This window comes from Hibiscus syriacus, unplaced genomic scaffold, assembly GCF_006381635.1.
Source record: "Hibiscus syriacus cultivar Baekdansim isolate YM2019G1 unplaced genomic scaffold, ASM638163v2 tig00112857_pilon, whole genome shotgun sequence".
NCBI lineage: Eukaryota > Viridiplantae > Streptophyta > Magnoliopsida > Malvales > Malvaceae > Hibiscus > Hibiscus syriacus.
The window spans coordinates 654,145-680,619 of record NW_024063412.1 but is presented as its reverse complement, the minus strand read 5'-3'; the positions used below and the strand labels follow the sequence as shown (position 1 = coordinate 680,619).

The window sequence follows — 26,475 nt, the reverse complement described above, 5'->3', positions numbered from 1 at the left end:
TGTGTTTTATCATCATGATTCATGCATGGGTCATTTACATGCAAGGTTCATATAAAACATTTGGGTTACCTCTACTTCCACTTCCGTTTGTTGTTCAGCTTCTCTTCAGATCAACAACTATGACACTGATGTTATCCGAACTGTTTCGTCCCAAAGCCAGCCGAGCAAGCAGCGTGGCGGCAAGCACGCTGCGAGACGGATATAACGGTTCAGCCCCTTCATCTTTCTGGGTCGGGTTCAACGCACCGTTGCTTCCTTCTTTAAGACATTCATGAGCTACTTCACAAGCCATGTCACTAGACAAGACATCCCACAAACCATCGCTTGCGAGAATTAAGCACTCGTCTTCGGGTTCTCTCTTTGTGAATGTTATCTCCGGTTTCGATGTCACAACCGGTTTCAAGTATTTGTCTCCTGCTCGGAATCACGGAGATTAAAAGCTTAAGCATTCATGGCATTACTATTTAAAACACGAGACATCGAATGAAACAATTTCGAATCAACTGCGACAGTCGCGAGCAATAGGAATCCTATAGATAAGGAGCATTTAGGAAGAACAAACAAATTAAAAGTCTCGGCCTAACAAAAGAGAAATCTTGGTGGTTCCATTATCATATGTCCCCCGAATTACTTGAACTTAACCAAGATATTACTACTCAATCCTAATTACTTCAAGTTGCTTCTGAATTTGGAATTAGTAGGACTACCTAGTAGGTAGGGTTATTCATAGACGGTTAGCCGTACCGTTTAACTTAAACGATCAGTTAACCGTTATAACGGTTATAAGATTTTTCTAACCGTAATCTAACCATTAAAAAACGATTAATTGTTGTTAACAGTTCGGTTATAGGTTAACCCCTATTACAATTATTTATCAATTTTTTTCATAATTCATACTACAAAAAAATATATAGCTTACCACATACTTACATCGATGTAAGTTAATAAAATAAAAAAGTATAACACTTAACGCATATTTATACCAGTATAATTATGTATATCTCCAAATATCTTAGTACCTAACAATAAACATATAATTATATTGGTGTAAATATGCTTCTATATATTTTAGAAAATAAAATATAAAAATGATGAAAATATATATATTAAATTATTTGTATACAAATTTTATTAAATAAATAAATATATATATATATATTATAGATAATAGAAAATTGTATTAAGTTATTTCTGTAAATATATAATAAATTTAAAATATAATTATCAAAATTTATAACTGTAACCTTAATCGTTAACAATCATTTTTAACTGTTCAGTTAACCATAACCGTTTAATATTAATTATTCAGCTAATTAACCTATTAAATATAACAATTATATCAATTAACGGCTACGGTTAACGATTCCGGGGCTTTTTGAACACCACTACTACTAGTATCTACAAGTAACAAATGTTTACTTCGGTTGATTTCGAGTTATTTAAGACAGAATACCTAGTATTTACAACTTACAAATGTGTGCGTATATTTTTCTTAAGATGTAATTATCCATCTTTCCTATTGCCCCTGGACATCGTAAGAATGCCACTTGGATGTAGTCTTTAGGCCTGTAAATTAACCAAACATTAAATGAATCATTCGTGATCATTCGATGAAAAGTTTATTTATGTTCGTCTATTTATTTAATAAACGAACATGAATAAAATTTTATATTCATTTATTTAAGTGAACAAACACAAATAAAAGGCGTCTTCGTTTATTTACGTTCGTGAACATTCGATAATATATTCGTTTATATACTCTAAATCCGTTTAAAATATAAAGATTTAATTAAGTTTTAAACTTAAACCCATTAATATTTTTAAACTTAATAAATTTTAAAACAAAAAAAATACTAAATCAATTAAATATATATATATATATCCTAAAATTATTTGGAAAAAAAAACTCTTCTCAAATATAAACATATTAATTTTATATTTGTTCAATTATGTTCGTTTATCATTTAAAAGAACGAATCTGAACGGATACGAACAAGTTAAATTTCTTAATGAACGAACACGAACAAAAAATTTCATTTGTTTGTTCGGTTAAAATTAAACGAACAAACATGAACATTCCGTCGATCTCAAGCCTAGAAGTGTTAGATCAATAAAACCTTACCTATTGCCCTGGACATGGCAAGAATGCCTTCAACTCGTGCTCCATTAACAAAGATAACCCGACCTCCAGCTTCTTCAATCCGTGCAAGTTCATCTGCTCTGTCCGGCTGAAAGCAAAACCAATATCCAACATACTATCAAATAGTAATATAGAAGATAATAGACCTCACAGAAAATGTCAATCGGCATTTCTCACAAAACGAACCTTATGATCGAAACTCAGAGGAACGGCCTTCCCGCCGCGACAGAGGACGGCGCGTGAGTCACCGCAATTGGCTACAACTATGTGCTCCGGCGTCAACAGGGCTGTCAAGGCGGTGGACCCACCGAGGGCCACCTCCATCGAGTGGCACCCACAACGGTGTCCCACGCTTCCACAACCGCACGTGCTCATTGCCACCACATCCATCCTCTCGAAGCTTCTTTTCATAGCGCTTCTCCAGCTCTCCTCTTGTGACCTGCTGTCTGTCCCACGTTCGCTCTCTCCGGTGCATTTCACGCGCATCAACTCTTCCTCTACGAACACGTGCATCTTTTCCCTGCACAGTGCTGACACCTGCAGAAGGAAAAGGCTATTTAGAAAAGCTATGACCAGAATTCAGATAGTGAAATTGACAAATTCACATGTGTTTCTGTTAACAAAAAGCATGAGCAATCGCCATTTTTTTAAATTCTTGAATATTTTCCCCACAAAATTCTTTGATTTCGAGAGAGAGAGAGAGAACTTTACATGAGAACCACCATGACCGTCGTAAACAGAGAAGAAATGAACCGGCCTCTTAAGATTTATATCAGGCCGGCAGAGTTCGGTCCGTACAGATATGGCATCCTCCATCTCACGTGACCTCCCGGAAATCGACACCGTTCCGTAAACCGGCCCGATACTAAAATTCGCCACCGTCTTCACCGCAGTCGATTCCTCCTCACCGGAAGAAGTATGCGTTCTGTTAATCACTACCTGATCGCCGGCGACCTCCAGCATGCGTATCCGCTTCCCCTCGCGTACGTAATCCGAACTCTCTCCAGAGCCCTCCGTTTGGCCCGGACTCCGCAACGGTCCAGCACCGGACGCTGAGATTGCCGCATGCCTCCTCAACTCGATCCTCTTCCTCCGCCGTTGCCGGCATTTCACCGGCGTATCATCGTCCTCTTCGCTCCACATTCTGCTACAAAACTCCGTCATTGAAAATCTCCCCCGACTAACATTTTTCAATAAATAAAAACTCAACAGATCATCTCAAAAAATAAAAATAAACAACAAAGCATCAAAATTCAAAAAGAGACTAGTTTTTTTTTTTTGCTCAAACTGGGGGAACGTGTAGCGTTTATGTTGTACTTCTCGTGTTTAAACTTGAAAGCCTTATACTGGGCAAAAGCTAGATTCAAGCGAAGCTGCTGCCCGGGATGCAACCCCTGACCAACAACCATTTGCTTCCATCGTGACACGTGTATAGCCTGTCGCTTTATCTTTTTGCCCGGTGAACGTCTCTTTTCATTGTTTCCTTGTCAAGTCAATTTCTTGTATCGCGATATATTAGGCGGGAAACGTTTTCAAAAGGATCTGGATGCTAGAAAATCCGACACGTGTAAAGGAGATACGATAAGTGGAGGGCCCGACCTCTTCAAAGCAAACCAAGTGGGGATATCAAAGACTGACACGTGTATATTTGTTGAGTTAAGGGGATGGCCCACATGGAAACGTTTTAACTGATAATAATAGAAAAATATAATTATATATGAGTTTCGCATTTAACTGATTTACATGTATTCTTACTCTGTAATATTAATTTATAAGGATTGTAAAGGAAAATTATGTTGTAAGACATATATTTAAATTATTTTCTTTATATTACATGCTTATTTTATTATGGGTGTTCATTCTTAAAATTTTTTTTATATCTATATCATAAAAAAATTCAATAATTAATATATATGTGTCATCCTTAAAAATATTTCTTAATCTACCATTATTTTTAAATAATATTCAATTAAAGAAGTATAATCTTCAACGAGTTCAATATGTACGATAAGATTTGTGTCGTCCGAGACTATGGTTCGCCATATATCTCTAGTTCCTTCTTTTTATTCTATTTTTCTTATCAAAAGAGTTGTTTCGTAAGATTTTCTAATTAAATCAAACAAAATTTAAAGTATAAAACTTAACGATTAATGAAATTTATTGACGGATCTTTATGGTTAAAAGGAATATTATTCTCTTTTAAAATTTTGAGTTCGTATAATTACGTTTATAAAATATATATATTATTAATGACTAAATAAAATTACTGTATTTAATCAATAATTATATAATGAAAAACACAAATGAAATTATATGATGAAAAAAGTAAAATTAAAAGGACACGATTTGATACGTTGAGGATAGTGTCATTGCGTGGTTCATGTTCTTGCGTTTGGTTTTAACGTCACAACAATCATAACTAAGTTGAACAAAACCTAGGCTGATTGGTCGAATCAATCCAGCTGGTTATACTGTCATGATTGCTCCAATAATTTTGTTTAGGTTGGTTTTTCAACTAAACCAACCAACAATCTATTAAATTGAAAAAAATAATATCAATATTTTTTTTGTTCAATGAAATATGCCATCAAAGTTAATTAAGTAGAGCTTAATTCACTCGAGATTTGTTAGACCTACCGCTGCATATTTTGGTAGTTGTGGGTTTCCTAATTGACAACGTGTGTCCTATGCTAATTGGCAGAAGGATCACAAGACAGAGTTTAATTTGTAAACGTTTTAGTTGATGAAACGGAAAAATGGTGATTTTGCAGCAAGGGGACTCTGATTGGATGGACGGTTATTTGTCGGCCTAAGCCTGAGAGGGGACAGGAGTTGAAAGATTTGAGGACCTGGAATAATGTTTTCTCATTAAGGATGTCTTGCAGGGGGAGGTGTCTGTCCGAATCGCGTGGATTCAGGCATATATTCTGCGAAGAATGGATTTTTTTTTTCATCTTCGATATCCCCATAATCATCTATGGAGGAGGTTGCTTTAGCTGAGGTGAGAGGGGAGTGTGATATGAAGCTTACGAAGAAGCTGAAGTGTCTAGGAAAGTTCAGCAAAACAGAAACTAGAGCACGGTATTGGACTTCAGCACTTGAACAAGCAACAATAGTTTGCTTTTTTAAACACCACAAGATGAGGCTTTGGCCTAAGTAAACAACATAGCCTGTTGTAGAGCGTCGGGTAACAGGGCAGCCAATCCAATCTGCATCAGAATAACCAAAAAATGTCAAAGAAGAATTTCGCGAGAGTTGTAAGCCATAATGATAGGTGCCCTTAACATATCGTAAAAATACGTTTCAAGGCACGGAAGTGATCAGTAGTAGGAGCATGCATATATTGACATATAGAGTTAACATTATAAGATAAATCAGGTCGGGTAAGAGTCAAATATTGCAAAGCTCCTGCAAGTGACTGAAACTGAGTGACATCAGAATGAGCAGTTCCAGATTCAATTAGATGAGATCCACAAAAAAAAAATTAGCTTGCGCTATATTTCATGTCAATCCAAATCCTTCACAAGCCATCTTTAAGAAACACAGTTGGGCTCCAAATTCTCAAAAAGGACCGATTGAAGAAACCGAATAAATTGAATATCAAAATTTATTTTTATATTTGGATTGTTAATAATGTAAAAATTATACCAAATAAAAACACATTCCATTGTCATTCTATGGAAGAAGATGGTGAATTACACGTGTATTGTTCAACTTCATGCGCACTACAATGCGACCCGTGATGCTGTCCCCAATTCACTCGAGAAACAACCAAAAGGAAATGCCTTCATTTCTTTCATCACTTTCCTCTCTCTGTCCAACAATCTCACCCTCATTTATCTTTTTATCACATCTAATTTAGTTAGCTAAAATATTTGATTTTTTTTTCACTCTCTCGATTTCAAGATTTTAATTACGATCGATTTACACATATAATTTTGATGAGTGAATCTTTAGAATATAAAACTTCCTCACCTCTCCATTATCAACATATAAAAGGACGGGCAATGATTGTTGGAAAGACAAAAAGAAGGGACAATAAGCTTTAATGGCTAAGTTGTGGTGTTCTTTGTGCATAATCACAGTACTTGAGCTCTCACATGTGGCCATTTCACGGCAAGAACATGTCGCAACGCCGCCGCTTCCGGTGCTACCACTTCCAACATTTTCCCAGCTCAAATGGCAGCAGAGAGAGCTCATCATGTTCCTTCACTTCGGTGTCAACACGTTCACGGACTCCGAATGGGGCACCGGCGAGGAAAGCCCCACGATTTTCAACCCTTCCGGTCTCGATACCAGCCAATGGGTCACCGTAGCCGCCGAGGCAGGGATTTCTCTAATGATCCTCACTGCCAAACACCATGACGGCTTCTGCTTGTGGCCTTCCAACTACACTGATCACTCGGTTATCTCGAGTCCCTGGGAAAATGGCCACGGTGACGTAGTGCACGAGTTCGTCAAGGCCGTCGAGGCTTCCGGTCTCGACGCCGGGCTGTACCTCTCACCGTGGGACCGTCACGATCGAAGATACGGTCATGATTTGGAGTACAACGAATACTACTTAGCTCAGCTACAAGAATTGCTCACCAAGTAAGATAAAAAAATAAAAAACCTTCTTTTCTTTAGCTTTATTGATCTTTCACGTAAATCTACGGCCTTGGATTCGGCAGATATGGGAGTGTTAACGAGATATGGTTCGATGGAGCTAAGGGTAAAAATGCAAAGAACATGTCTTATTACTTCACGGATTGGTTTGCAATGGCCAGAGAGTTGCAGAGTTCGATCAATATATTTTCGGATGCCGGTCCCGACGTCCGGTGGGTCGGGAACGAGCACGGATTCGCCGGAAACACGAGCTGGTCGACCATCAATAGTACCTTGTTGTCAATTGGAAATGCAAGCATTATTGAGTAAGCAACTTCTAAACTTCAAAAACTATTTCCTACTTCGGAACAGTAACTGTAAACTTGCAAGTAAGATAATAATACATTAATTAGCATGAATAACTACTCATTCAAGGAAAAGCCTTTTCCTTTTTCTCCATTGCTAGTAACCTTTTTAACCTTTTCTTGCTCAATTACTGGCCTAATTATGATTTTTATCTCTATAACTTACTAAAATTGAAAAAATTAGTCCTTTTAATTTATGGAGAGTGGACACTACATAGGAATGGGCATGGGTAAGTTAATTCTTTTTCCGTTTCGGTCCTGACCTGAAAATAAAAGTTTTTTTTTTATTGTTTTTGAGTTATCTCGATTTTTGGTGTTGTTTCATCTCCTTTAAATTTGTCTCGACGTAAAATTGATATAATCGACTAATCCGAATAAGATATTACAGAGACTAGAACGATCTTCCTAACTTAGTATTCATTAACATCAGTATTGGAACCCGAATCTTACTTAATGGATCTTGTTATATTTCAATTCTAACTCTCCACTACAAAAAATTGGTTAAAACCCACTTCAAATCTTAAAAAAATAAGGGTAAATTATGCTTTTAGTACCTAAACTATCAATTTTTGATATGTTTTAGTATATAAATTTTTTATTTTTTTCAAAATCATACATAAAGTTCAGTTTTTGTTTCATTTTAATACACCTGTTAAAAATTTAACTCTAATTTTTGGAAAAATTGGAAGTATAGGTACTAAAAAGGACCAAAACTGATAATCTAGGTACTGAACGTGTTATGTTTTTAACAGTGGGTATTGAAATGAAACAAAAACTAAACGTTAGGTATGATTTTGAAAAAATTAAAAGTTTAGATACTAAAAAAGATCAAAATTAATAAGTTAGATACTGAATTTGTAGTTTACCCAAAAATAATCCAATAAAATCAGGAAATGTATCGTTTCCCAATAATAAAATACCTACCTTGTTTGATTAGGAGGTGTATCATTTTCTAGCAATAAAGAAATCCATGCGAGAATTGTGGCCAAATTCCCAACTAAACAGCATCCTTACTTCAATAATGCAGCTATCTTAACACGGGCGACCCCAAAGGAACCAATTGGCTGCCCGCAGAGTGTGATGTATCAATCCGACAAGGTTGGTTTTGGCACAAATCGGAGTCACCAAAGAAACTAAGCCAGCTCCTAGAGATTTACTACAACTCGGTCGGTCGAAACTGCGTCATGTTACTCAATGTACCACCCAATACGACCGGTCTCATATCCGAATCCGACATTCACAGGTTGAAGCAATTCCGGACCGCGATCGACACTATATTCTCCATCAATTTGGCCGAGAACTGTCCCGTAAAAGCCAGCAGCCAAAGAGGGGGCAGAGGTGGAGGTTTTGGACCGGAGAATGTGTTGGACAGTGATCATATTTGGACATACTGGTCACCAAGTGAAGATAGTAATGGGAACCATTGGATTGAAATGAGGGTACCCAATGGAGGGACGGGATTCAATGTGGTGAGAATCCAAGAACCGATTGGATTGGGTCAAAGGATCGTGCGGCATGGGATTTACGTAGACGGCAAGGAACTTGTGGAAGGGACCACCGTTGGATACAAGAGGCTTCATAGGCTTGGAGAGGTGATTCACGGTGGTGATGTGAGGATCATAATAAAGGAATCAAAGGGATTGCCTTTGATATCTTCTGTCGGTTTGCATTTCGATCCGTATTGGAAACCGGGTCGCCAGCTTATTTTTTAGTAATAAATAATGAATCTGGTTGAAAACAAATCGACATTTGAAATATCGTTTGGCTTTGATATTGCACTGCTACCAAATACCAATATTGAATCAAATCAAATAATTATTAGTATTATTTTTATATATACAAGCCTAAACATCAAACTAATTTTTAAAAGTTATTATATATTGGTGTATAATTTTCTATTTTAAAAAATAATAGTGTATAATTTTGTTGTTTTACATAACTTAAATTAACAAGTATTTAAAAATAGAGTACATACAATACTAAACTACTTTAAAATTAATAACATAAATACACGAACTAAGTGATCTTCATGATAAATGATTTATAATTATTCCTTGAGGATCCAAGTTCGAGTGCCATAGAAGTAATGGTTATGAGTGTTCAATGCCTAAAAAAAAGTTGAAAGTTATCTTTAAATAAATATTGTCTTATATTTACCCCAACCTAATAAAAAAATTAAAACAAATATATATATATATATATATATATATATATTTCATTTTATTTAAATTTAAACTAAAAATATTTAAAAATAGAATTCATATGATATTAAACTACATTAAATAATATAATGGATATAGTTTTTTGTTAAATTATTTACATTTCAAATTAAATATTTTTTCTCTATTTAAATATTCAAAATTTTAATTTATTTAAATTTATCTAACTATGTTTCTCCCTGTTAAATGCAGTGATTGCAGGCAAAGAGTACATGCTTAGATGCAATTACATCTTCACCAACACAAAAGAAACACTGAATAATCATATAAATTGAAGGACAAAAGATAAAATAGAGATTGAGAGGCAAAATTCTGCCTACAAAACCAGCCATTTCCAATTTGATGCCCTCACCATTTCTTGCTATTATAGCGGCCTCGATCACCACCACCCGGAAATCTATCATTTCTTCTATCAGAAAATCCTCCTCGGACACCTCTGCCACCAGAGAACCTACCACCACCACCATTTCGATCACCAAAACCACCCCGTCCACCACCGAGTCTCCCTCTTGACTGATCTCTCTCTTGTAAACGTGGCAATTCTTTCTTCATCACCTCTAATGTAACATTCGCTGCATTTTCAGCACCTGAATCCAAAAGGCAATAAATAGAAGGTGTCGTGATCAACCAGCACCCTTTACGTAAGAGAAACATTTACACATTATATGGTGAAATGATGCTCCAATCAAAATAATGAGAATGTTAAGTGATGCACCACAATTCCCTCTTATGGGATAGTGCAGGATCAATTGGTCTTCCAAGATTTTTTGACTTGGTAAGTCGGTCCTTGCCATCGCAAGGTAAATTACGAAGAACATACCACGTCTTACATGATCTTCAGACCCTGCACTCTTCTCTGAGGTGCAATCGAGAGATCCCTCAACACTAATTTGTCTCAATACAATCATAAATCAAAGCAGGAAGTAGAGAAAAGTGAGGGAAAATACGAGCAAGAAATTTTTCCACATCTTCTTCTGCAACATCAAAGACTGCACCCGTTCCATCAGCAGTAAGGGTCAGACCCTGCACTGACTGAACCTTTTCCTCAGGCAAGAATCCTTTCAACACACCAAAAACATACCTGATACATGAAAAACGAATCAAACTAAGAGATTTCAACAACAAAAATAAAAGATTAATGGTGCAGTGCACATTAGGAATTTCCTCAATTCAACTATTAATTGTATCCAAGATACAAATAAACAAATAATTTCAACATGGTTAGAATGACATTATAGATTTAGATCATTTCATATAGTTAGGATAACACATTCAAATGGGAGAATTCTATCATCTAAGTAGTTACTATTTGATTCTCGTATGATATTGTAGTTACTACTTCATATTTATATAGTTAGGTTTTGCTAACCTTATTAATACCTGATATTTCAACCTTAGCCATGCAGCAGCCAGTGCACTTATTCCAGCCGGTATGAATTGAGCAAAATGAGTCGGTGCAGTGCAACCGATACTAATCAAAATTTTCACTGAAGCAGAATTGAGAGGTTGATGTTTCGGTTTACTATTGGAATGGTGTGCACTAACCGATATGACTGAAACCAATGCGGAGCTAACCTACTTTAATTTCAACTCTTATCCTATGTTTGGATTGCAGAAAGAAGAGAAATGAAAGGATAGTAAGAGAAAAGATCATTCCTTCCCTTAGTTAGATAGAGCCTTTTTTCAGAGCAATGAAAATAATAGAAATTGAGTATTACTTCCCTCTAAAAGACTCAATTTTATAACCCCAATTTTTTCATAAGTCTCTGTTTTCAACTGTTAATTCAAGCTATTAAACAAAAATGTTAGTGTTCATTGAGATCACTGAAACAAAGAAGTATCTTGAGATTTGAAATAAGAGAATAGAATTCCTTGTTTTTAAGAATTTTAAAGTCCTTAAGTTGCTAGAGATGTAATCGCTCTCTTTGCGTACATTATATCAATTACAAAGGTACACAAATGAAAAAGTTTCATAAACTTACGAAAGTGTGTAAATGGGTTTTCGAGCTTCAAGAAGTAATGTAACATAATTCTCCATAGATGTTAGAAGGGATCTACACTTTATTTCAGAATAACCCTGAAAAATCATGCAACAATTGGGTCTTTTCAACCGAAAATGGAAACCAGAGGTAAATCGTCATTTGAACAATCCAACAAACAGTAAATATGATTCATAATATGAAAGAGAATCAAAAGATCAAGCATGGATGAGGATGAAAACTCACTGCAGCCTTGGCTAGTGCTTTGGCAAGTAGATCTTCTGCTGATAGTCCAGACGTTGCCAATAGGTCCCGAGCAACAGACTTGAAGGCAGGGATTACACTGCAATCTAAAACAGGTTAAGATCGGAGTTGACAACTTACAAAGAAGAGATAAAATAACATCATTAGCAAGTGTACCTGTCAGAGACTTCTGTTATTAGTTTTGCCGCTTCTACACCAGCAGATTTAGCAACATCAACCGGCCGAGGAGCAGATACATGCTCAAATTTCACACCAGATTCTCTTTCTATTTTTGATATGCTTGACCTTTTAGGATCAAAAAGCATAACAGCAACTCCAGTATTGCCTGAAATTTAGTAACTTCTCAGTATCATCTCAATTTTTTCAGAAAAAAGAAGCTAACTTATGGTATATACCTGCTCTCCCTGTTCGTCCAGACCGATGAATATATGCTTCAACATCACGAGGAGGCTCACACTGTAATAGACTCAATACTATTAAACATTAAGGAATCACTAACATATCGCAAACTTTTGAAAAACTTGAGTATCCAAATATACCTGGATAATTAATTGAACATCATTGATATCTAACCCTCGTGCTGCAACATTTGTAGCCACTAATGTCATGAATTTGCCCGACCGGAACCCATTAAGGGTGACCTGCAAGCATTGTACCAAAAATGAGAAATTGTAAAACAACAGGATCCGTTTTGCTCGAGCAAAAGCATGAAAAATTATATACTCTAGATAAGGCTCTACCTCACGTTGGGCCTGCTGTATGTCCCCATGCAAAGCACGGGATCCAGGCAATAAACCGGAAAACTCAGAAGCAGAATCTTTTGTCTCAGTGAATATAATTGTACGTCCACCGCTGAATTATATCCGCATGAGAAATGAAGAAAACAACTAAGCCAAATCATCAAATGTAATCCAAATTATCGCCCTAAATTATTTGAAAACCATAAACCAACCTGCTATAACAACGGATAATATCTGGGATCAGCTGTGACCTTGCTGACTTAGAACAGGGTAAGACAATATGCCTTACACTTGTACTAGCTTTCATCTTCTCATTACCAACAAGATCAACAGTTTTCTTACTTGTTTTAAGAAATCTTGTTGCAATCTGGTAATGAAAAGGAATAAAGTTCATGACTAGAAGTGTAAATGAAGAGGAAGAAATCCAAGTTGCATTTTTAATTCATTTTCTAATATGCATGAAAACAGTTGAGAAACATACACCCTTCACCCAGTCCGGCAAGGTGGCACTAAAAAGAAGTGTCTGAACTTTACTTGCATCCTCTACCTTGCCTGGAAAATTAACTACTTACCATAAGAAAATCAGATAGTAGAGTGATGCACGCAGGTATAAATGGTGTCAATAATTGGAATAAAGGTACAACTATGTCGGTGCATAACCTTCTAATAAGTTCTACATCTCTAATACGGAAGTAGAGAAAATTATATCACCTAAGGGGGAAAAGTAAAACAGCAGTCATAAAAATGAATACCTAATATAAGCTCAACATCATCAACAAATCCCATTCTCAACATTTCATCCGCTTCATCAAGAACTCGAAACTTCAATGAACCTAGGTTAATATTCCCCCTCTCAATGTGATCCTGCAACATTTGTACTAGCACATTTATCATCATCAAATGGTAAAAGTATTTAAATACAATAGATTTTGAGTTTAATGACATCTCTAAAACTAACAAAATCTCTTCAATAAATATCGACAACAGGTTACCTTTATGCGGCCAGGTGTCCCAACAACTATATCAACTCCTCTCTTCAGTTTCATCTCTTGGGTGTGGTAGGGGGCTCCTCCATATAAGCAGCCTGATGTCAACCCCGAAACCTCGCCATAAACTTCAAAGTCCTCAAAAACCTAGAAACAAACGGGTTAGTTAGGATAAACTTCACAACCAAAAAGGCACTATCAAAGAATCTGATGTCCAGAGAATTAGATTTGTGGTGCTGTACCTGTTTAGCCAATTCCCTAGTTGGTAAAAGTACCAGAACACTTGGTGCCCTGCCATATCCAGTCTTCCTTGATGCTTTTGCAGGTCCATTGGTTAAAGACTCCAATATAGGCAACACAAAGGCCAGTGTCTTACCCTGCACGATAGCCAACGACGTTAATAATGAGCTACTTAAGATGATAACTTCTAGAAAGAGTCTCACAAGCACAACAATGGTTTGAACAAATTTCGACCAAGCCAACACAGCTTTCAGCCATGATGCATCAATCACAGTTAAACTTCTAAACAAGGAAAACAGAGAAAACGATTAAAACCATGCACTTCACATGTATTCTTTTGTAACAAAAAGGTTCCTTCATAAATCATATCAATCCAATTCCAGAGATTATGTAGTAGGTAGTTAATTCTACAGAAACAGATTCATCACATGGAAACCTTGCGTTTACAAAAAAAAAAAAGGAAATCATCGTTCTTATCAAAAGATAAATACGTATACAACGGTAAAAATAGATCAGAAATTAGCAGTCAAAAATTAAGTGCAAACATTTATCAATAAAACGAATATCACACCTGACCAGTACGAGCGCGGCCAACCAAATCAGTTCCATTAAGAATAACATTGAAAGTCATGGCCTGAATAGGAAACAACGACTCGATCCCCTTCGACTCGAGTTTCTTTCTAACCGCTTCCGAGACCCGAAATCTCGAAATCGCATTCGGATCCTCAGTTTCACCTTCATCTTCTTCTTCTTCTTCATCGTCATCCTCCTCCTCTTCCTCCACCTTGGCTTTGTTTTTCTTCTTCTTTTTCTCCTTCAATTTCAGTTTCACCTTCACCTTCACATCTACCGGCTTAAAGACCTCCAAGTTCGTCTCGCTATCCTCTTCCAAGTGGAGCTCCGCCGCCTTTCGCTTCTTCTTACTATCCTTCACCTCCAAACCATTTTCCTCTTCCTTGATCTTAGGTTCCTTCAGTTTCTTCGCTTTTTTCTCGATTTCTGGATTTTTTAGAGCGATTTTTTTCTTTTCTTTCTTGTGTTTTAGATCACATAAAGCTAGAGAAGGCATGTTTTTTGTTACGAACTAAAAATTCAAAAGCTTTGAATAATCATGATAATAATTAAATCAAAGAGTCTTTCAGATCTGTGAAGAAAACAAAAAGTGCGAGAATGTCTCAGCGAGTGAGTTTGTTTCTCTCGGTGCAAATGTATGTGGCAGTTAAACGCGGGAGAGAAAGAGGAAGAACAAAATAAAATAATAATAATAATAATAATATTGGGTAAAATACACTATCCATATCTCAACTATGTGAACTTATGAAAAGGTCACTACATTTAAAAAATTACAAACAAATAATTCAATTAATTAATTGACTTGTTTTTAGTTTTTTAAAATCAAATAATTTCTTTATACTCTTATTATTAATTGAATAATTTTTATGTGTATTTTACTCAATAATACTTTATACTTTTTTATATTTTTTCGAGATGGATTCAATTTGAATCATTGATTTTTACAGATATTCATCGTTAAACTCAGACTATTTAGATTGGACACAAGATTATTATCTTCTTTCCAAAAGATATATATGATATGATATGCATTTCATTATATTAAAGTCTAAGACCTTCACTTTCTTTTTTGATGTGAGATTAACGTCCTCATATCTCTAAAAACGTGATATTCTCGTCACTAGTAATTATCACAAAATCATTCATTTCAAACTTTCAATAAACTGCATCAATGATCACCAAAATGAAACTTACATTTTAGTCCTTCTATGTTTTATTTTATGAAAACATATATCATCCCATATATTATATTTTAAATAAATGTATCCCTGTATAGCAACTTGAGAATATATTTTACCAATAAAAAGAATTTTAAAATTAGACTAGTGTTAAAATTAATTATTTAATTAAATATAAATTATAAAATTATTATCAAAAAAGATTTATGACTTAAAATTGAAAAAAAATCGTATTTAACCCGAACATTATAGCTGCAACATTCAAAATATGCATGCAAAATATATACCACACACAGACGGAATTACATAGGGGAGGAGAGGGGCCATGGCCATCCCAAAAGTTTTTGGTTAAATTGCTTCTTAGGTACTCGGCCCCTCCCGATGTTCCATCCCTGGTCACAATTCTGGCTTTCAGAGCCAAGGAACAGCTATAACTGATATGCATACGAAGAGAACAGTCTAGAATTCTTAACAGGAATGAATTACAGTGCAAGTAGCTAACATATTCGAGAAAAAAACAACGTTAACACCGGCGTACGCTACGCAGTTCATATCACATTCCACAAACTTTCCCGGCATTAACGGGACTTTGGCAAGCCCATGGTTACACAAGTGCAAAGAAAACAAACGATAGAATCACGAGTAAGTGCGACATCTGGCCAATCCGTCGAGGTGAAGAGGACGCACTGTTGCAATAATTAAATCCGTACCAAATGTCACCTGGAATGAAGATGTTGTAATAAAAAGTAACAGCCTTCGAGTTGTAACCATAAATCTTCACCGTGTCCGGCTTCCAACCGTCTGGTCCGGTTCTATAGAGATAGACATAGCAGATCTGATATGCACACGGTCCTTTAATCTCAAATGTATCCGAAGAACATCGTTCAAACGCCATAGACGACGGATCATCCAACCTCGGAGCATATATCTGATTATCAAAGAAGCAATCAATATCATTTTTCTACGTATCAGTTTCATCTGTCAAGAACACATCTGCTAAAATGGTTTTACACACTTGTTTTTAAGATTACCGGATAAACCTCCATGATTTCAAGGTGTAAAAACGAACTGGAATTTCATCAAACACATACTGCTCTAAAAAGAACACTATATTCCGTACACAAATTTCCCCCTTCTTTCTCCATTGAAATTTGCAAATTTTGACCGAAAACAAGCTATCATCGTAAACCGACAGCAAGTTCGTCAGGGAAAACAGCGTAAATTTCACAGAAACAAAGCCGTCTTAATTCACATAAACGCAAAAACCAGTAGCTAGTAAATTAAGCAATAGGTTATTTGGATAGATGCGACCGTGATATTGAAAAATCAAATTGGGGGAAAGTGGAAAAGAATCGAACCTGATTACCATAGGCATCACCAAAAGCGATACTGATTTGATCTCGAGTGTAAGCGGTTGATGAACAGCTCGTTGTAAAAACCACCGAGTATGAACAGCTCCCCAAATTCTATCATCGTTTTTTTTCCAATAAGAAATTGGGGTGAAATCATTTGATTTATAAGAACAAATTAAACACATGAATACGAGAATTTCATTGACAATGGGTTTGTTGGTAAAGTGAAGGTACCTGTATATAGCTGACATTGAAGGACTCTGAAGCTTGAGGCTTCTCTCTGATCCATTTGGCTTCACAAAGGATGGATATGAAACCAAAGTACAGGAAAACAATGGCTGCTTTACTCATTTTCATTGAAGGAAATACACTCTTTTTCTGCTCAAGAGGATGGAAGGTCGATAAGAATGGGCGAAAATTAAAAGCAAATTAAAAACCCTGCACATTTACGAAGGTGAAACCAAGGAAAGGTAATATTATCTTTTAGCGTAAACCACATATTTGGTCACCAAAGTCCACTAATGTGTCTTTGTTTTGATTAAACTATTTTTTTTTATATTTAGTCATTATCGTTGGGTGTTCTGTGTTCATTCTACTTTAATTAATCATTAAGTTTTTAGTAAAATGGACAATATAATATTATATAAATAATAATTTTATTTCTTAAAATTTATATAATATGACAATCTATTCTTAATTTTACCTTTTATGAATTTTGTACACAAATGAGGTTGACCGTTTGTGGTGCCGCCTGTTTTAAGCTACATGCGGTTCCGAGGAAGTTGTATGATTAAGTGTACAAAGAGACTACGTTTGTTGACGTGGACAGCTAGTTTCACCGGTTTAATTTATAGAATTAGATTAAAGAGGAATTGAATTATATCTTGTTTAAATTATATTTAAATTAAAAAAAACCTTAAAATATTGTTACATGAAAAAATATTAAGATAAATTACGTATTTAGTATCTAAATTATCAGATTTAATTTGTTTTAATACTTAAACTTTTAATTTTTAAAATCATATATAAGATTTAGTTTTTATTTCATTTTAATACTTTGTCTTTAAAACTTTAACGCATTTAGTACATAAATTATTAGGATTAGTCTGTTTTAGTACCTAAACTTTTAAATTTTTTTAAAAAAACTTAACTTCAAATTTTGAACGAAATACTAAAATGAAACAAAAACTAAAGTTTTTAACGGCGAGAATACTAAAATAAAACAAAAACTAAAATTTAAGCATATTTGTAATAAAATTAAAAATTTAAATACTAAAATAGATCAAAACTGATAATTTAATTACTTTTGTAATCGTTTGTATGTTATAATAAGAATACCAATCAAACTAAACTTTGATCCGTACATAAATATAGAACTTTAGGCAGGGCATACATAGCAAACTTTCAATTCTAGTCCGGGTCCATTCACGTTCCAGTAAAGTAGAGGGACCAAGTCCAAAATTTGACCAATTCATAACATATCGTAGAACCTAACAACAAAAAGACATAGCCCATTTTATTACACGAAAACCAACAGGCCCAAAAGTTTTCTTACAATATTCTTAACCACCGACTCCCATTGGGCTTTAAAGCCTTTTGAAATTTACCAGAGCTAAGCGAAGTAACAGAGACGAGCCAAGCTAATGCAATCCAGCCAATGCAAGGTCTCGGCATTGGGGTCACTTTCAATGACAACATCGGAAACCGTGACCTGCAAATCTCCCCTGTAGCTGCCGACGTTGCCGCGCACTCTGGCCACTTCCCCTATCTGGAGATCGTCGGCAAAGCGCTTTGCTAAATCGGCAATAACCCGAAGCGTTCCCGGTTGGCGGTCAAAGAAGAAATGGGAACTGAGGTGGTTGAGCCAGAGTATGCAGGTGATGGTTTCGGTGGCATCGTCGAGCGTGAATCGGAGGAATTTGTTGGGTTTGCAGTCCCGGGAAGTGACTACACCGAGTACTTCGACGCGTGAGATTGGTTTGCCGTTGAGTTTGAAAACGGATGAGCAGCCGGGGGAGGGAGTTATTGACCGGAGGCTGAAACCTAGTAGCCTTACATGGACGTTTAACATCGACGGCGGCTGTTGTGCCATCGATGGCTGGACAATATGAGAAGAAGACCGGTTTCTCTGTCTAGTCCAACCTAAGCCTTTGCCCATGAACCAGAAAGGCCTACTTTATATTTTTTGCTAGACTAATATGTGGTCTAATTTTTCCGTAGTCCCTGTAAAGTTTACAAATCTACATTTTAATCTCTGAATTTATTTTCTTTACTCTTTTTGTTTAATGTTTGAAGTCCAATCGAGTTTGATATTGTAATTTAAGTTCAAATCCAATATATCAATTTTACTAATAATACCATGATTTTAATATTAGATATCAATTTTGATCTCAAATAACTTCCTTTTCATTTCTATTAAAAAATAAAAAATATTAAGTTTATTATTATAAAATACATTACATTTTTCACTGAGAGAATATAAATTTGAATACTAAAAGGAAATTCTTAGATTCAAATCAACAACCAACCTAAAATAAAAAAATTATATGAGTTAGTATTTTTTATTAATTTGAAAGGAAAATTCAACAGTGTTAGACAAGTAGCAACGAGCACCACTAACGACAAGCACCATTAATTTAATTTATAAAAATTTAAATTTAAATGACTCAACGTATGATTATAAATTAGTTAAAAATTTAAAGATAAATTATTTAAAACAAAGGGTAAACTATATCAGTGACCACCTAACTATGCCCCTTTTCATTTTGACCAATATTTTTGAAATTTTGTCAATCAGGTCACTCAATTTTTTAAATACATTCAATTGAGCCACTTTTCGTTAATATTTAACGGATAATATGATGTGGCATTAAAATGTTTGGCATAGTTACACATTTGGTCACTATTACTTATATATTATATCAATTTGGTCCTAATTTTAATAAATCAAAATAAACTTAACCCTCAAATCTTTAATTTTAAAAGATAGCCCAAGGAAATTCTGATTTTCATTTTGATTGATTATTCTGTAGGTTGTGACCTATATAACGGGAAGTGGTTCTTCGATCCACAGGGACCATCGTAAACCAACAACTCTTGCCCTGTCATAACACAGATGCAGAATTGCCAAAGGTAATGGGAGGCCGGACAAGGAATATGAGAATTGGCTTTGGAAACCCTCTAAATGTGACCTCCCCAGATTCGATGCCAGGAAGTTTCTAGAGTTGATGAAAGGAAAAACACTTGCTTTCATCGGTGATTCCGTTGCCCGAAATCAGATGGAATCAATGGTGTGTCTTCTCTGGCAGGCAAGCATCTACATTCTTAAAATCCCAGTTATTTCTCAAGACAAAAGTTGTCCCACTTTAAAATCTGTTATTGCTGAAACTTTTCACCGTAATTTTTCTAACCAAGGGTATTGTATTGATTCTGTTAACCCTTTTTTTCAGAGCCTGGAGTTTGTAGCTCTTGTGGTTTTGAATATTATTACCATCAGCAAGTATTTTAGTAATTTTAACTCTGTACCTTAAAGTGTGTGAAACTAGGTTTTATTTGTGTTCATCTTTATTTCTATTTTTTTGAATGGTTTCTCATGAAAAACATTATGCTATAATTTTAGGTTGAAGTTCCGAAAAACCGAGGGATCCGAAGAATGCAACGATGGTATTTCAGGTCGACATCTGTAATGATTGTCCGGATATGGTCCTCTTGGCTTGTCCAAGAGACTACTGAAAAAAACGACTTTGCTCCAGAGGATGTTACAAAGCTTCATCTTGATGCTCGTGATAATAAATTCATGGAATTCATCCCAAATATTGATGTAGTTGTCGTTTCTTCTGGCCATTGGTTTGCCAAACAATCTGTCTATGTCTTGAACAATGAGATTGTGGGAGGACAATTATGGTGGCCAGATCAATCGCGTCCTATGAAGGTCAACAATGTCGAAGCATTTGGAATATCTGTTGAGACGGTTCTATCTGCAATTCTTACACAACCTAATTACACCGGCCTTACTATCGTGCGTACCTTTTCTCCGGATCATTACGAGGGCGAGGCTTGGAATACAGGCGGATCGTGTACCGGAACAGAAAACCCCCTTGCACCTGGTGAACTGGTGGAGAATGGTTTTACAAATATAATGCACGAAAAACAGGTTTGGGGTTTCAAACGTGCCGTTAAGAAGGCGACAAACAAGTCCAAGTTGAGGTTCATGGACGTTACCCGAATCTTCGGGTACCGTCACGATGGGCATCCTGGCCTGTATAGGAGCCCGGATCCGAATAAGATGAATAAACGGGGTCCGGACGGAAGGCCTCTCCCTCAAGATTGCTTGCACTGGTGCATGCCGGGTCCTGTTGATACCTGGAACGAACTCGTGCTTGAAATTATAAGAAGAGAATTCGAGGGCGATCGGAACTCGTCGTAGCAAATTGGTATGTGTTTGAATCCGGAAAGTCCCGTATGATTGTGCTTCCGTAACACAAAACTGTAACGTATTCAGTTCAGTGAAATGTATGAGAAAAGTTAAAGGACAGCTAGTCCTTTTGTTTATACCCTTGCATGTATGTATTCCTGTTGCCCTTAGAGAAGAGAATTTGGGATAACAGACTGTAATATTGACATCTATTTTCCTGAGAAAAATTTCACTCTTTTCGGTTTCCTTAATCCTTTTAAGTCCTTGTACTTTTTAAAATTTCACTATTAGTCTAATACCATACATAAATTATCAGTTTAGTTTTTATTATCTAAGTTAATTATATTTAATCTCAAATAATATTATCTTTATTATTTAAACATAGATTTTCACTTTAAGAAGAATACAATGAAATTCATAATATTCTACGGTGTAGAAAGATTTTTTTTATTAAACTAAATTACTGAATTAATAAATAAAAGATAGTGAAAATGGTAATCATTTTAAATTTGCATATTTCATAATATTATTTTAACTAAATTGTTAAATAATGGTTTTAAATCGATGCAAAAAAAAAAATTACCTTTATTAAATTTCCAAAACGGACGTAAAGCATTTTCTTAACCAATTTGAATTTTTTAATTAAAATAACACTAATTATTAATTAGTTCACAATATTAAATTATTTCTGCAAAACCCTAAATTATTGTTCGCTAAACAAATTCTTACCTCATGCCAAAAAGTTTGCATTTTTATTCTCTGTAATTATTGATGTTTTTTTGTTGATTTTTTTTAGCATTTTCAAGCTTGTTTCTTCTCATAAATGTTGAAGATTTAAGCCTAAACATTGTGATTGTAGGAGAAAGTAAGCTCAATTTCCGCTCATAAATCTGGCATTCTTTTGATCTTTGAGTTTCTAATCTAAGTTCTTATCTTCTTCTGCTTATTATTTTTAACAGTTGTTTTTCTATTTTATGTTTCTTGCTCTGTAATTGAGCTCAAGTTCTGTTTTCTCTTTTTGATGTTTCCCCCCTTGAAAATTAGCTTTATTCAACCTTCTGACCACTCAAATTTGAAAAATAACTTCAATCTTCAATTGCAGGTTGCAGGGGCTTTAGGGATTTAGCAAGTTGGGTTTTACTGTTCTCTCTCTCTCTCTCTCTATCTCTTTCCGACTGTAACATTTATGGGCGACAAAGAGGGACCTATGCCTGGAGTCACTGTGGAAAGAGATGAAGGTCCCGGGGCGTACAACGTGGCACCCCTAAGGGAAAACACAGTCCCTTCTGTGGGGCCAACGGTAGCACCTCCTCCGGCGTCGGAGATGAAGAAAAAAAGGGGCAGACCAAGAAAGTACGCAGCCGATGGGTCTTTGGCGGTCACGTTGTCTCCGATGCCGATATCGTCTTCGGTTCCCCTGGCGGGGGAGTTTCCACCGTGGAAACAGGGGAGAGGACGACCGGTTGAGTCAGTCAAAAAGTCACATAAGTTTGAGCTTGAAAGCAACGCAGGTACCGTGAGTTTTGATTGCAATGAATTGAATGGAAAAATTTATGAGCTTTGAACTTAGTAGCGAGAAAAGCTAGAAGGTAGAATTCATTGATTTAGGTTTAAGAAGAGTTGAAATAGGAGTGGGACCGATTTAACTGATTCTAGTCCATAAATGGAATCAATGGTGGTTATTGAGTCAGACGAGTTGATTTCGCAATACTAGGAGTATCTGTCTCCTGTCCGGACTACTATATATATACTCTGCCTTTTCCACAGGCAGCAAAATATCAGAATGATGCTCAAGGTGCCGGTCTCACCTTCATGTACAATATTTTAGATTTAAGTCTAACACACTCTATAGGAAAGATATTTGTACTTTCAGTGTGTTTAGTGTCGTTTTTTATTTTGAGATTTTGTCTCTTGACCCTTAAGAAGGTCTCGGGAATGCCTCGATTTAAGGAGAACATGGTTTATAGGTCGTGTAGAACATGTTGAACCTTTGTTCGAGTGTTGAGCCAATTCGTGTGAATTTTGGTTGATTTGAATGGAGAGTGGGGATCGAGACTTAACTTGGATGTCAAGACTCTGGTAAAAGAGTTGCTGATTCATTTTTGTTCCACTGAGTTGAAGTATTTATACAGGTGACAAAATCGCCTATTTCGCCGGGGCGAATTTCACACCTCACATAATCACCGTCAATGCTGGCGAGGTATGCCTAGTAACATATCGAGTTTTTCATTTATATATTTGATTTCGAAATTTTGAACAGAATAAACTTCAATATGTGTAATATATATTCTCTTTGTTGATGGTATTACTTCTGTTATTACTGTTATAGGATGTTACGAAGAAGGTGATGTCTTTTTCTTAGCAAAGAGATCATGCTATATGCATCATTTATGCAAACGAAACTATTTCGACCGTTACCCTTTGTCAAACTACTTCATCCGGTGGTACGCTGACATACGAGGTGTGTCCATTCTCCTCTAGCTTTTTTGTTTTCACCTTTTTCTGGCCGAGTAATGATCTAGCTGCCTTGTGTTGTTGTCCAGGGACATTTTGAGATCCTTTCCTTGTCCGGTTCATTTATGCCTACTAGCAACGGTGTAACGAAGAGTAGATCTGGTGGGATGAGTATTTCTTTGGCAGGTCCGGATGGTCGTGTTCTAGGTGGGGGACTTGCTGGTCTTTTAGTGGCTGCAGGTCCAGTGCAGGTGATTAAATAGTTAAAAACTTCTTAGGTTTCTGGTTGACAAGTTGGACAATACTAGCATATGTTCAACGATTACTGTCACTGTCTAATATCTTCCTTATCGCTTGGATTTTGAGTGAACAGGTCGTTGTCGGCAGCTTCATACCAGGTCACCAGCAGGAACAGAACCACAAGAAACATATAATCGTACATGCAGTGCCAATTGTGATCCCTACCACTTTGCCAACATCATCTGCAGATATTAAGGTGTCCTACGGTGGAGTCAAGCCAATTCTCACCTCCCCATTCAATGGAGGCAATTTAGATACTTTGAACCCTATCCAGGGTAATACAAGTTCGGCCATTGGCAGTAAGTCATCTTCAACCGGAGATGAATCAGGAGACCATAGTCTATCACAGTAAGGTTTCCAGTTGATGGGATGTGTATGCTCGAAGACGATTAATCATCATTGTTTCATTTTATTCGGACACAAATCGTTTATGCTGTCCAAAACCAATATAACATATCTGTCTTCTTACCGATGGGAAAACGGAAAGTATGTTTAGATCATGAAGGTTTCAACTCCAAGTTGTACTGTCTTGTAAGGTTTATGTAGGATTTTTAATCATTACGACCCGGAGTCGGGTCGTAACCGGCTTTCTTTGCAGTGTATGGTGTATTCTAAGCATGCTTTATGAATCAACTAAAATTTCAAAATCATTGTATGACCCGTGTTACTGAAGTAGTTGATCTCAGATCTTAGTTACTATCATATCAAATCCCAGTATCAAGATAACAAATTAAAGCATCGAAAAAAACAGCTTAAAGATATATCCAAAACATAATTAAAGATGACTTCAAAATTTACGCAAAAGCTTAACAAAATTGCCCTGAAGTGAGAATAAGTCCTAGCTAAAATCACCTTTTCCTTTTCTTGTTTCCTGCAGAAACACCACCATCGTTGAAGGCTCGAAGATCGTTCGTTGTTTCTGAAGTGTTTTATTTATTCAAGCCTTTCCTTCCTCTGAACCCGAACTTAAAACCTGGAACTCCCTGTTTTTCTTGTTCTTATTATTAAACTTGCCACCACCTTGTCTTGCCTTCCCTCCCGAACGATTTCCTCGAGACACCCCGGGCCGATTCTTGCTCGACCTCTCCAAGGCTTTACCTTCTCCGAAACTGAAATCCGGCATACTATAGTTTCCTTCTTTGAAGCCACTCTACTGCCTTTGTTTCCTCCACCTCTTAACTTCCTCAATCTCTTGTTTCTTCTGCTTAGCTCTTTCTTTCATCTTCTCAGCTTGAACCTCTTTTGCGATCCTCTTGGCCTCTCTCGCTTTCCTCCTCTCTTCAGCCTCTTCAATCTGCTTCTTCTGCGCCAAGAGCTTGCCCTTCACCTTCTGCATATGAGCATTTGTCTTCACCATCTCCACATAATAGTCCGGCGGCCTAAGGAACGGCAGCCCCATCGACTGGAACTTCTCGAATGCCAGCCCCGTCCCTTCCAATGCATGCATGTAGAAAGCAACTCTCTCGCTAAGTCGTCATTCACATCCACCTCTGTCTCTTGATCGATATTGAGTGTAGACATTAATTTTTTCATAATAATAAATTATTAATATAATATATTATTATTATTATTTATTATTAAATATATATATATATATTACAAATTACATTAGAGGCCCAATCCAGTACAGGCCCGATCAACTGACCCAGTAAAACCCAAACCCTTTAGGGTTTGTAACATTTAAGCTAGGGTTTCTAAACCCTAGCTCCCAGCCGCCGTTTCCAGAAGCCCGGCGCGGCGCCGCCTCATGTTTCCAGAAGAGCCCAGCTGCCACCTCCAGGTGTTCCACCCCGCTGTAGCCACGACATCACCGCCTCTTCGAAAACTCCAGAAAAATCACACCGGCCGTCCACGTCTCAGCTATGGGGTGAGTCACCACATAGTTTGGTGACTCACCGAAGTTTCCACTCTTTAACCAGTCCAAGAGGAGCGCCGTGGTGGCTATAAAAGCCACCGTTACCTGCAAAATAAAGAACACACACAGCCACGGAGAACAAGAAAAAACCAGAGAGGAAGAACCGGAGATAACCAAAAAAAAAAGAGGAGACAGAGACCAACGAACAGCAACCAAGAGCCACAAACAACCAAAAACCAACAAATATTAAACCGAAAGAGAAAGAACTTACCAAAGAGGACTCCACGGTCACCGGAGAAACAACAAACATCCACGCGTGACAAAAAGATTCGAAATACTCTTAAGGTATTTTTGTAGATCTACGTAAATAGGACGTGTTTTATATAAGAAAAGGGTTGGATTCGGTTTTAGATCGTTTCGATCTATCTTTTGAGAGGGTTCTATATTTTTCGACCACCGGTGACGGTGGTCGGCGACAGCAATCGACGCCTAAGCACGGTTGCCAGCCGGAAATCGGCCTTCCTCCGGTTGGAGGAATCTAGAGAGAGGCGAGAGAGTTTTTCTTCTCTCTCAGCTAGAGAGAGAAGAGGGAAGATGAAAATGAGAAGCTGGCCCTTAAGGGCTGGCCTTTTGGGGATTTTAAACCCCTCCCCAAACGATGCCGTTTTGAGGGAGGGGTATATCTGTAATTCCTCGCGTGGGTAAACTATATCCGTTGTCACCACAGTTTTGTAACTCTTCATTTTGGTCACTGAAATCAAATCTTGAACCTTTTAATTCGGTCTTTCGATTTTATTTAGTTTATAATTTAGTCATAGCCTGTATACTTATA

At 36.5% G+C, this 26,475-nt stretch overlaps 5 protein-coding genes and 3 pseudogenes across 6 annotated transcripts in view; 3 read left to right on the top strand and 5 right to left on the bottom strand.

Annotated features, from left to right (window-relative positions):
- Window positions 1-9: 9 nt before the first annotated feature.
- On the bottom strand, window positions 10-16,995 carry LOC120184108 (probable protein phosphatase 2C 75). The gene is made up of 5 exons (XM_039188665.1): window positions 16,855-16,995; window positions 2,852-3,287; window positions 2,327-2,677; window positions 2,123-2,228; window positions 10-414 (listed from the first exon to the last, which is right to left on the bottom strand). The coding sequence occupies exons 1-5, from the start codon at window positions 16,869-16,871 to the stop codon at window positions 95-97; spliced, it is 1,230 nt and encodes a 409-aa protein (XP_039044596.1). The 5' UTR covers window positions 16,872-16,995; the 3' UTR covers window positions 10-94.
- Window positions 6,158-8,824, top strand: LOC120184107 (alpha-L-fucosidase 1-like). Its single transcript, XM_039188664.1, has 3 exons — window positions 6,158-6,730; window positions 6,811-7,050; window positions 8,117-8,824. The coding sequence occupies exons 1-3, from the start codon at window positions 6,189-6,191 to the stop codon at window positions 8,799-8,801; spliced, it is 1,467 nt and encodes a 488-aa protein (XP_039044595.1). The 5' UTR covers window positions 6,158-6,188; the 3' UTR covers window positions 8,802-8,824.
- Window positions 9,642-14,601, bottom strand: LOC120184106 (DEAD-box ATP-dependent RNA helicase 7-like). Of its 2 annotated transcripts, none has more exons than XM_039188663.1 (14): window positions 14,089-14,601; window positions 13,520-13,654; window positions 13,284-13,424; window positions 13,044-13,155; window positions 12,773-12,843; window positions 12,504-12,658; window positions 12,292-12,403; window positions 12,091-12,192; window positions 11,947-12,007; window positions 11,708-11,876; window positions 11,534-11,630; window positions 11,291-11,385; window positions 10,259-10,389; window positions 9,642-9,898 (listed from the first exon to the last, which is right to left on the bottom strand). In XM_039188663.1, the coding sequence occupies exons 1-14, from the start codon at window positions 14,584-14,586 to the stop codon at window positions 9,657-9,659; spliced, it is 2,121 nt and encodes a 706-aa protein (XP_039044594.1). In that variant the 5' UTR covers window positions 14,587-14,601; the 3' UTR covers window positions 9,642-9,656. The 2 variants fall into 2 exon arrangements, with proteins under 2 accessions (XP_039044594.1, XP_039044593.1); XM_039188662.1 differs by having other exon boundaries at window positions 9,642-9,895; window positions 10,256-10,389; window positions 14,089-14,586.
- Window positions 15,850-26,475, bottom strand: part of LOC120184111 (embryo-specific protein ATS3B-like) — a 16,566-nt gene continuing 5,940 nt past the window's right edge. Inside the window, exons 2-5 of the mRNA XM_039188667.1 lie at window positions 22,176-22,183; window positions 16,855-16,998; window positions 16,627-16,734; window positions 15,850-16,196 (exon numbers count right to left, since the gene is read on the bottom strand). Coding sequence (XP_039044598.1) covers window positions 15,873-16,196; window positions 16,627-16,734; window positions 16,855-16,977 — 555 coding nt within the window. The 5' untranslated portion in view covers window positions 16,978-16,998; window positions 22,176-22,183 and the 3' untranslated portion in view covers window positions 15,850-15,872. The remainder of the gene's footprint in view (window positions 16,197-16,626; window positions 16,735-16,854; window positions 16,999-22,175; window positions 22,184-26,475) is intronic.
- LOC120184112 (CST complex subunit STN1-like) lies at window positions 18,078-18,755 on the bottom strand. The gene has a single exon (XM_039188668.1). It carries the CDS (start codon window positions 18,710-18,712, stop codon window positions 18,233-18,235), a length of 480 nt encoding a protein of 159 aa, XP_039044599.1. The 5' UTR covers window positions 18,713-18,755; the 3' UTR covers window positions 18,078-18,232.
- LOC120184164 lies at window positions 18,715-21,174 on the top strand (annotated as a pseudogene).
- LOC120184109 lies at window positions 21,732-24,347 on the top strand (annotated as a pseudogene).
- Window positions 24,517-26,475, bottom strand: part of LOC120184163 — a 27,483-nt pseudogene continuing 25,524 nt past the window's right edge.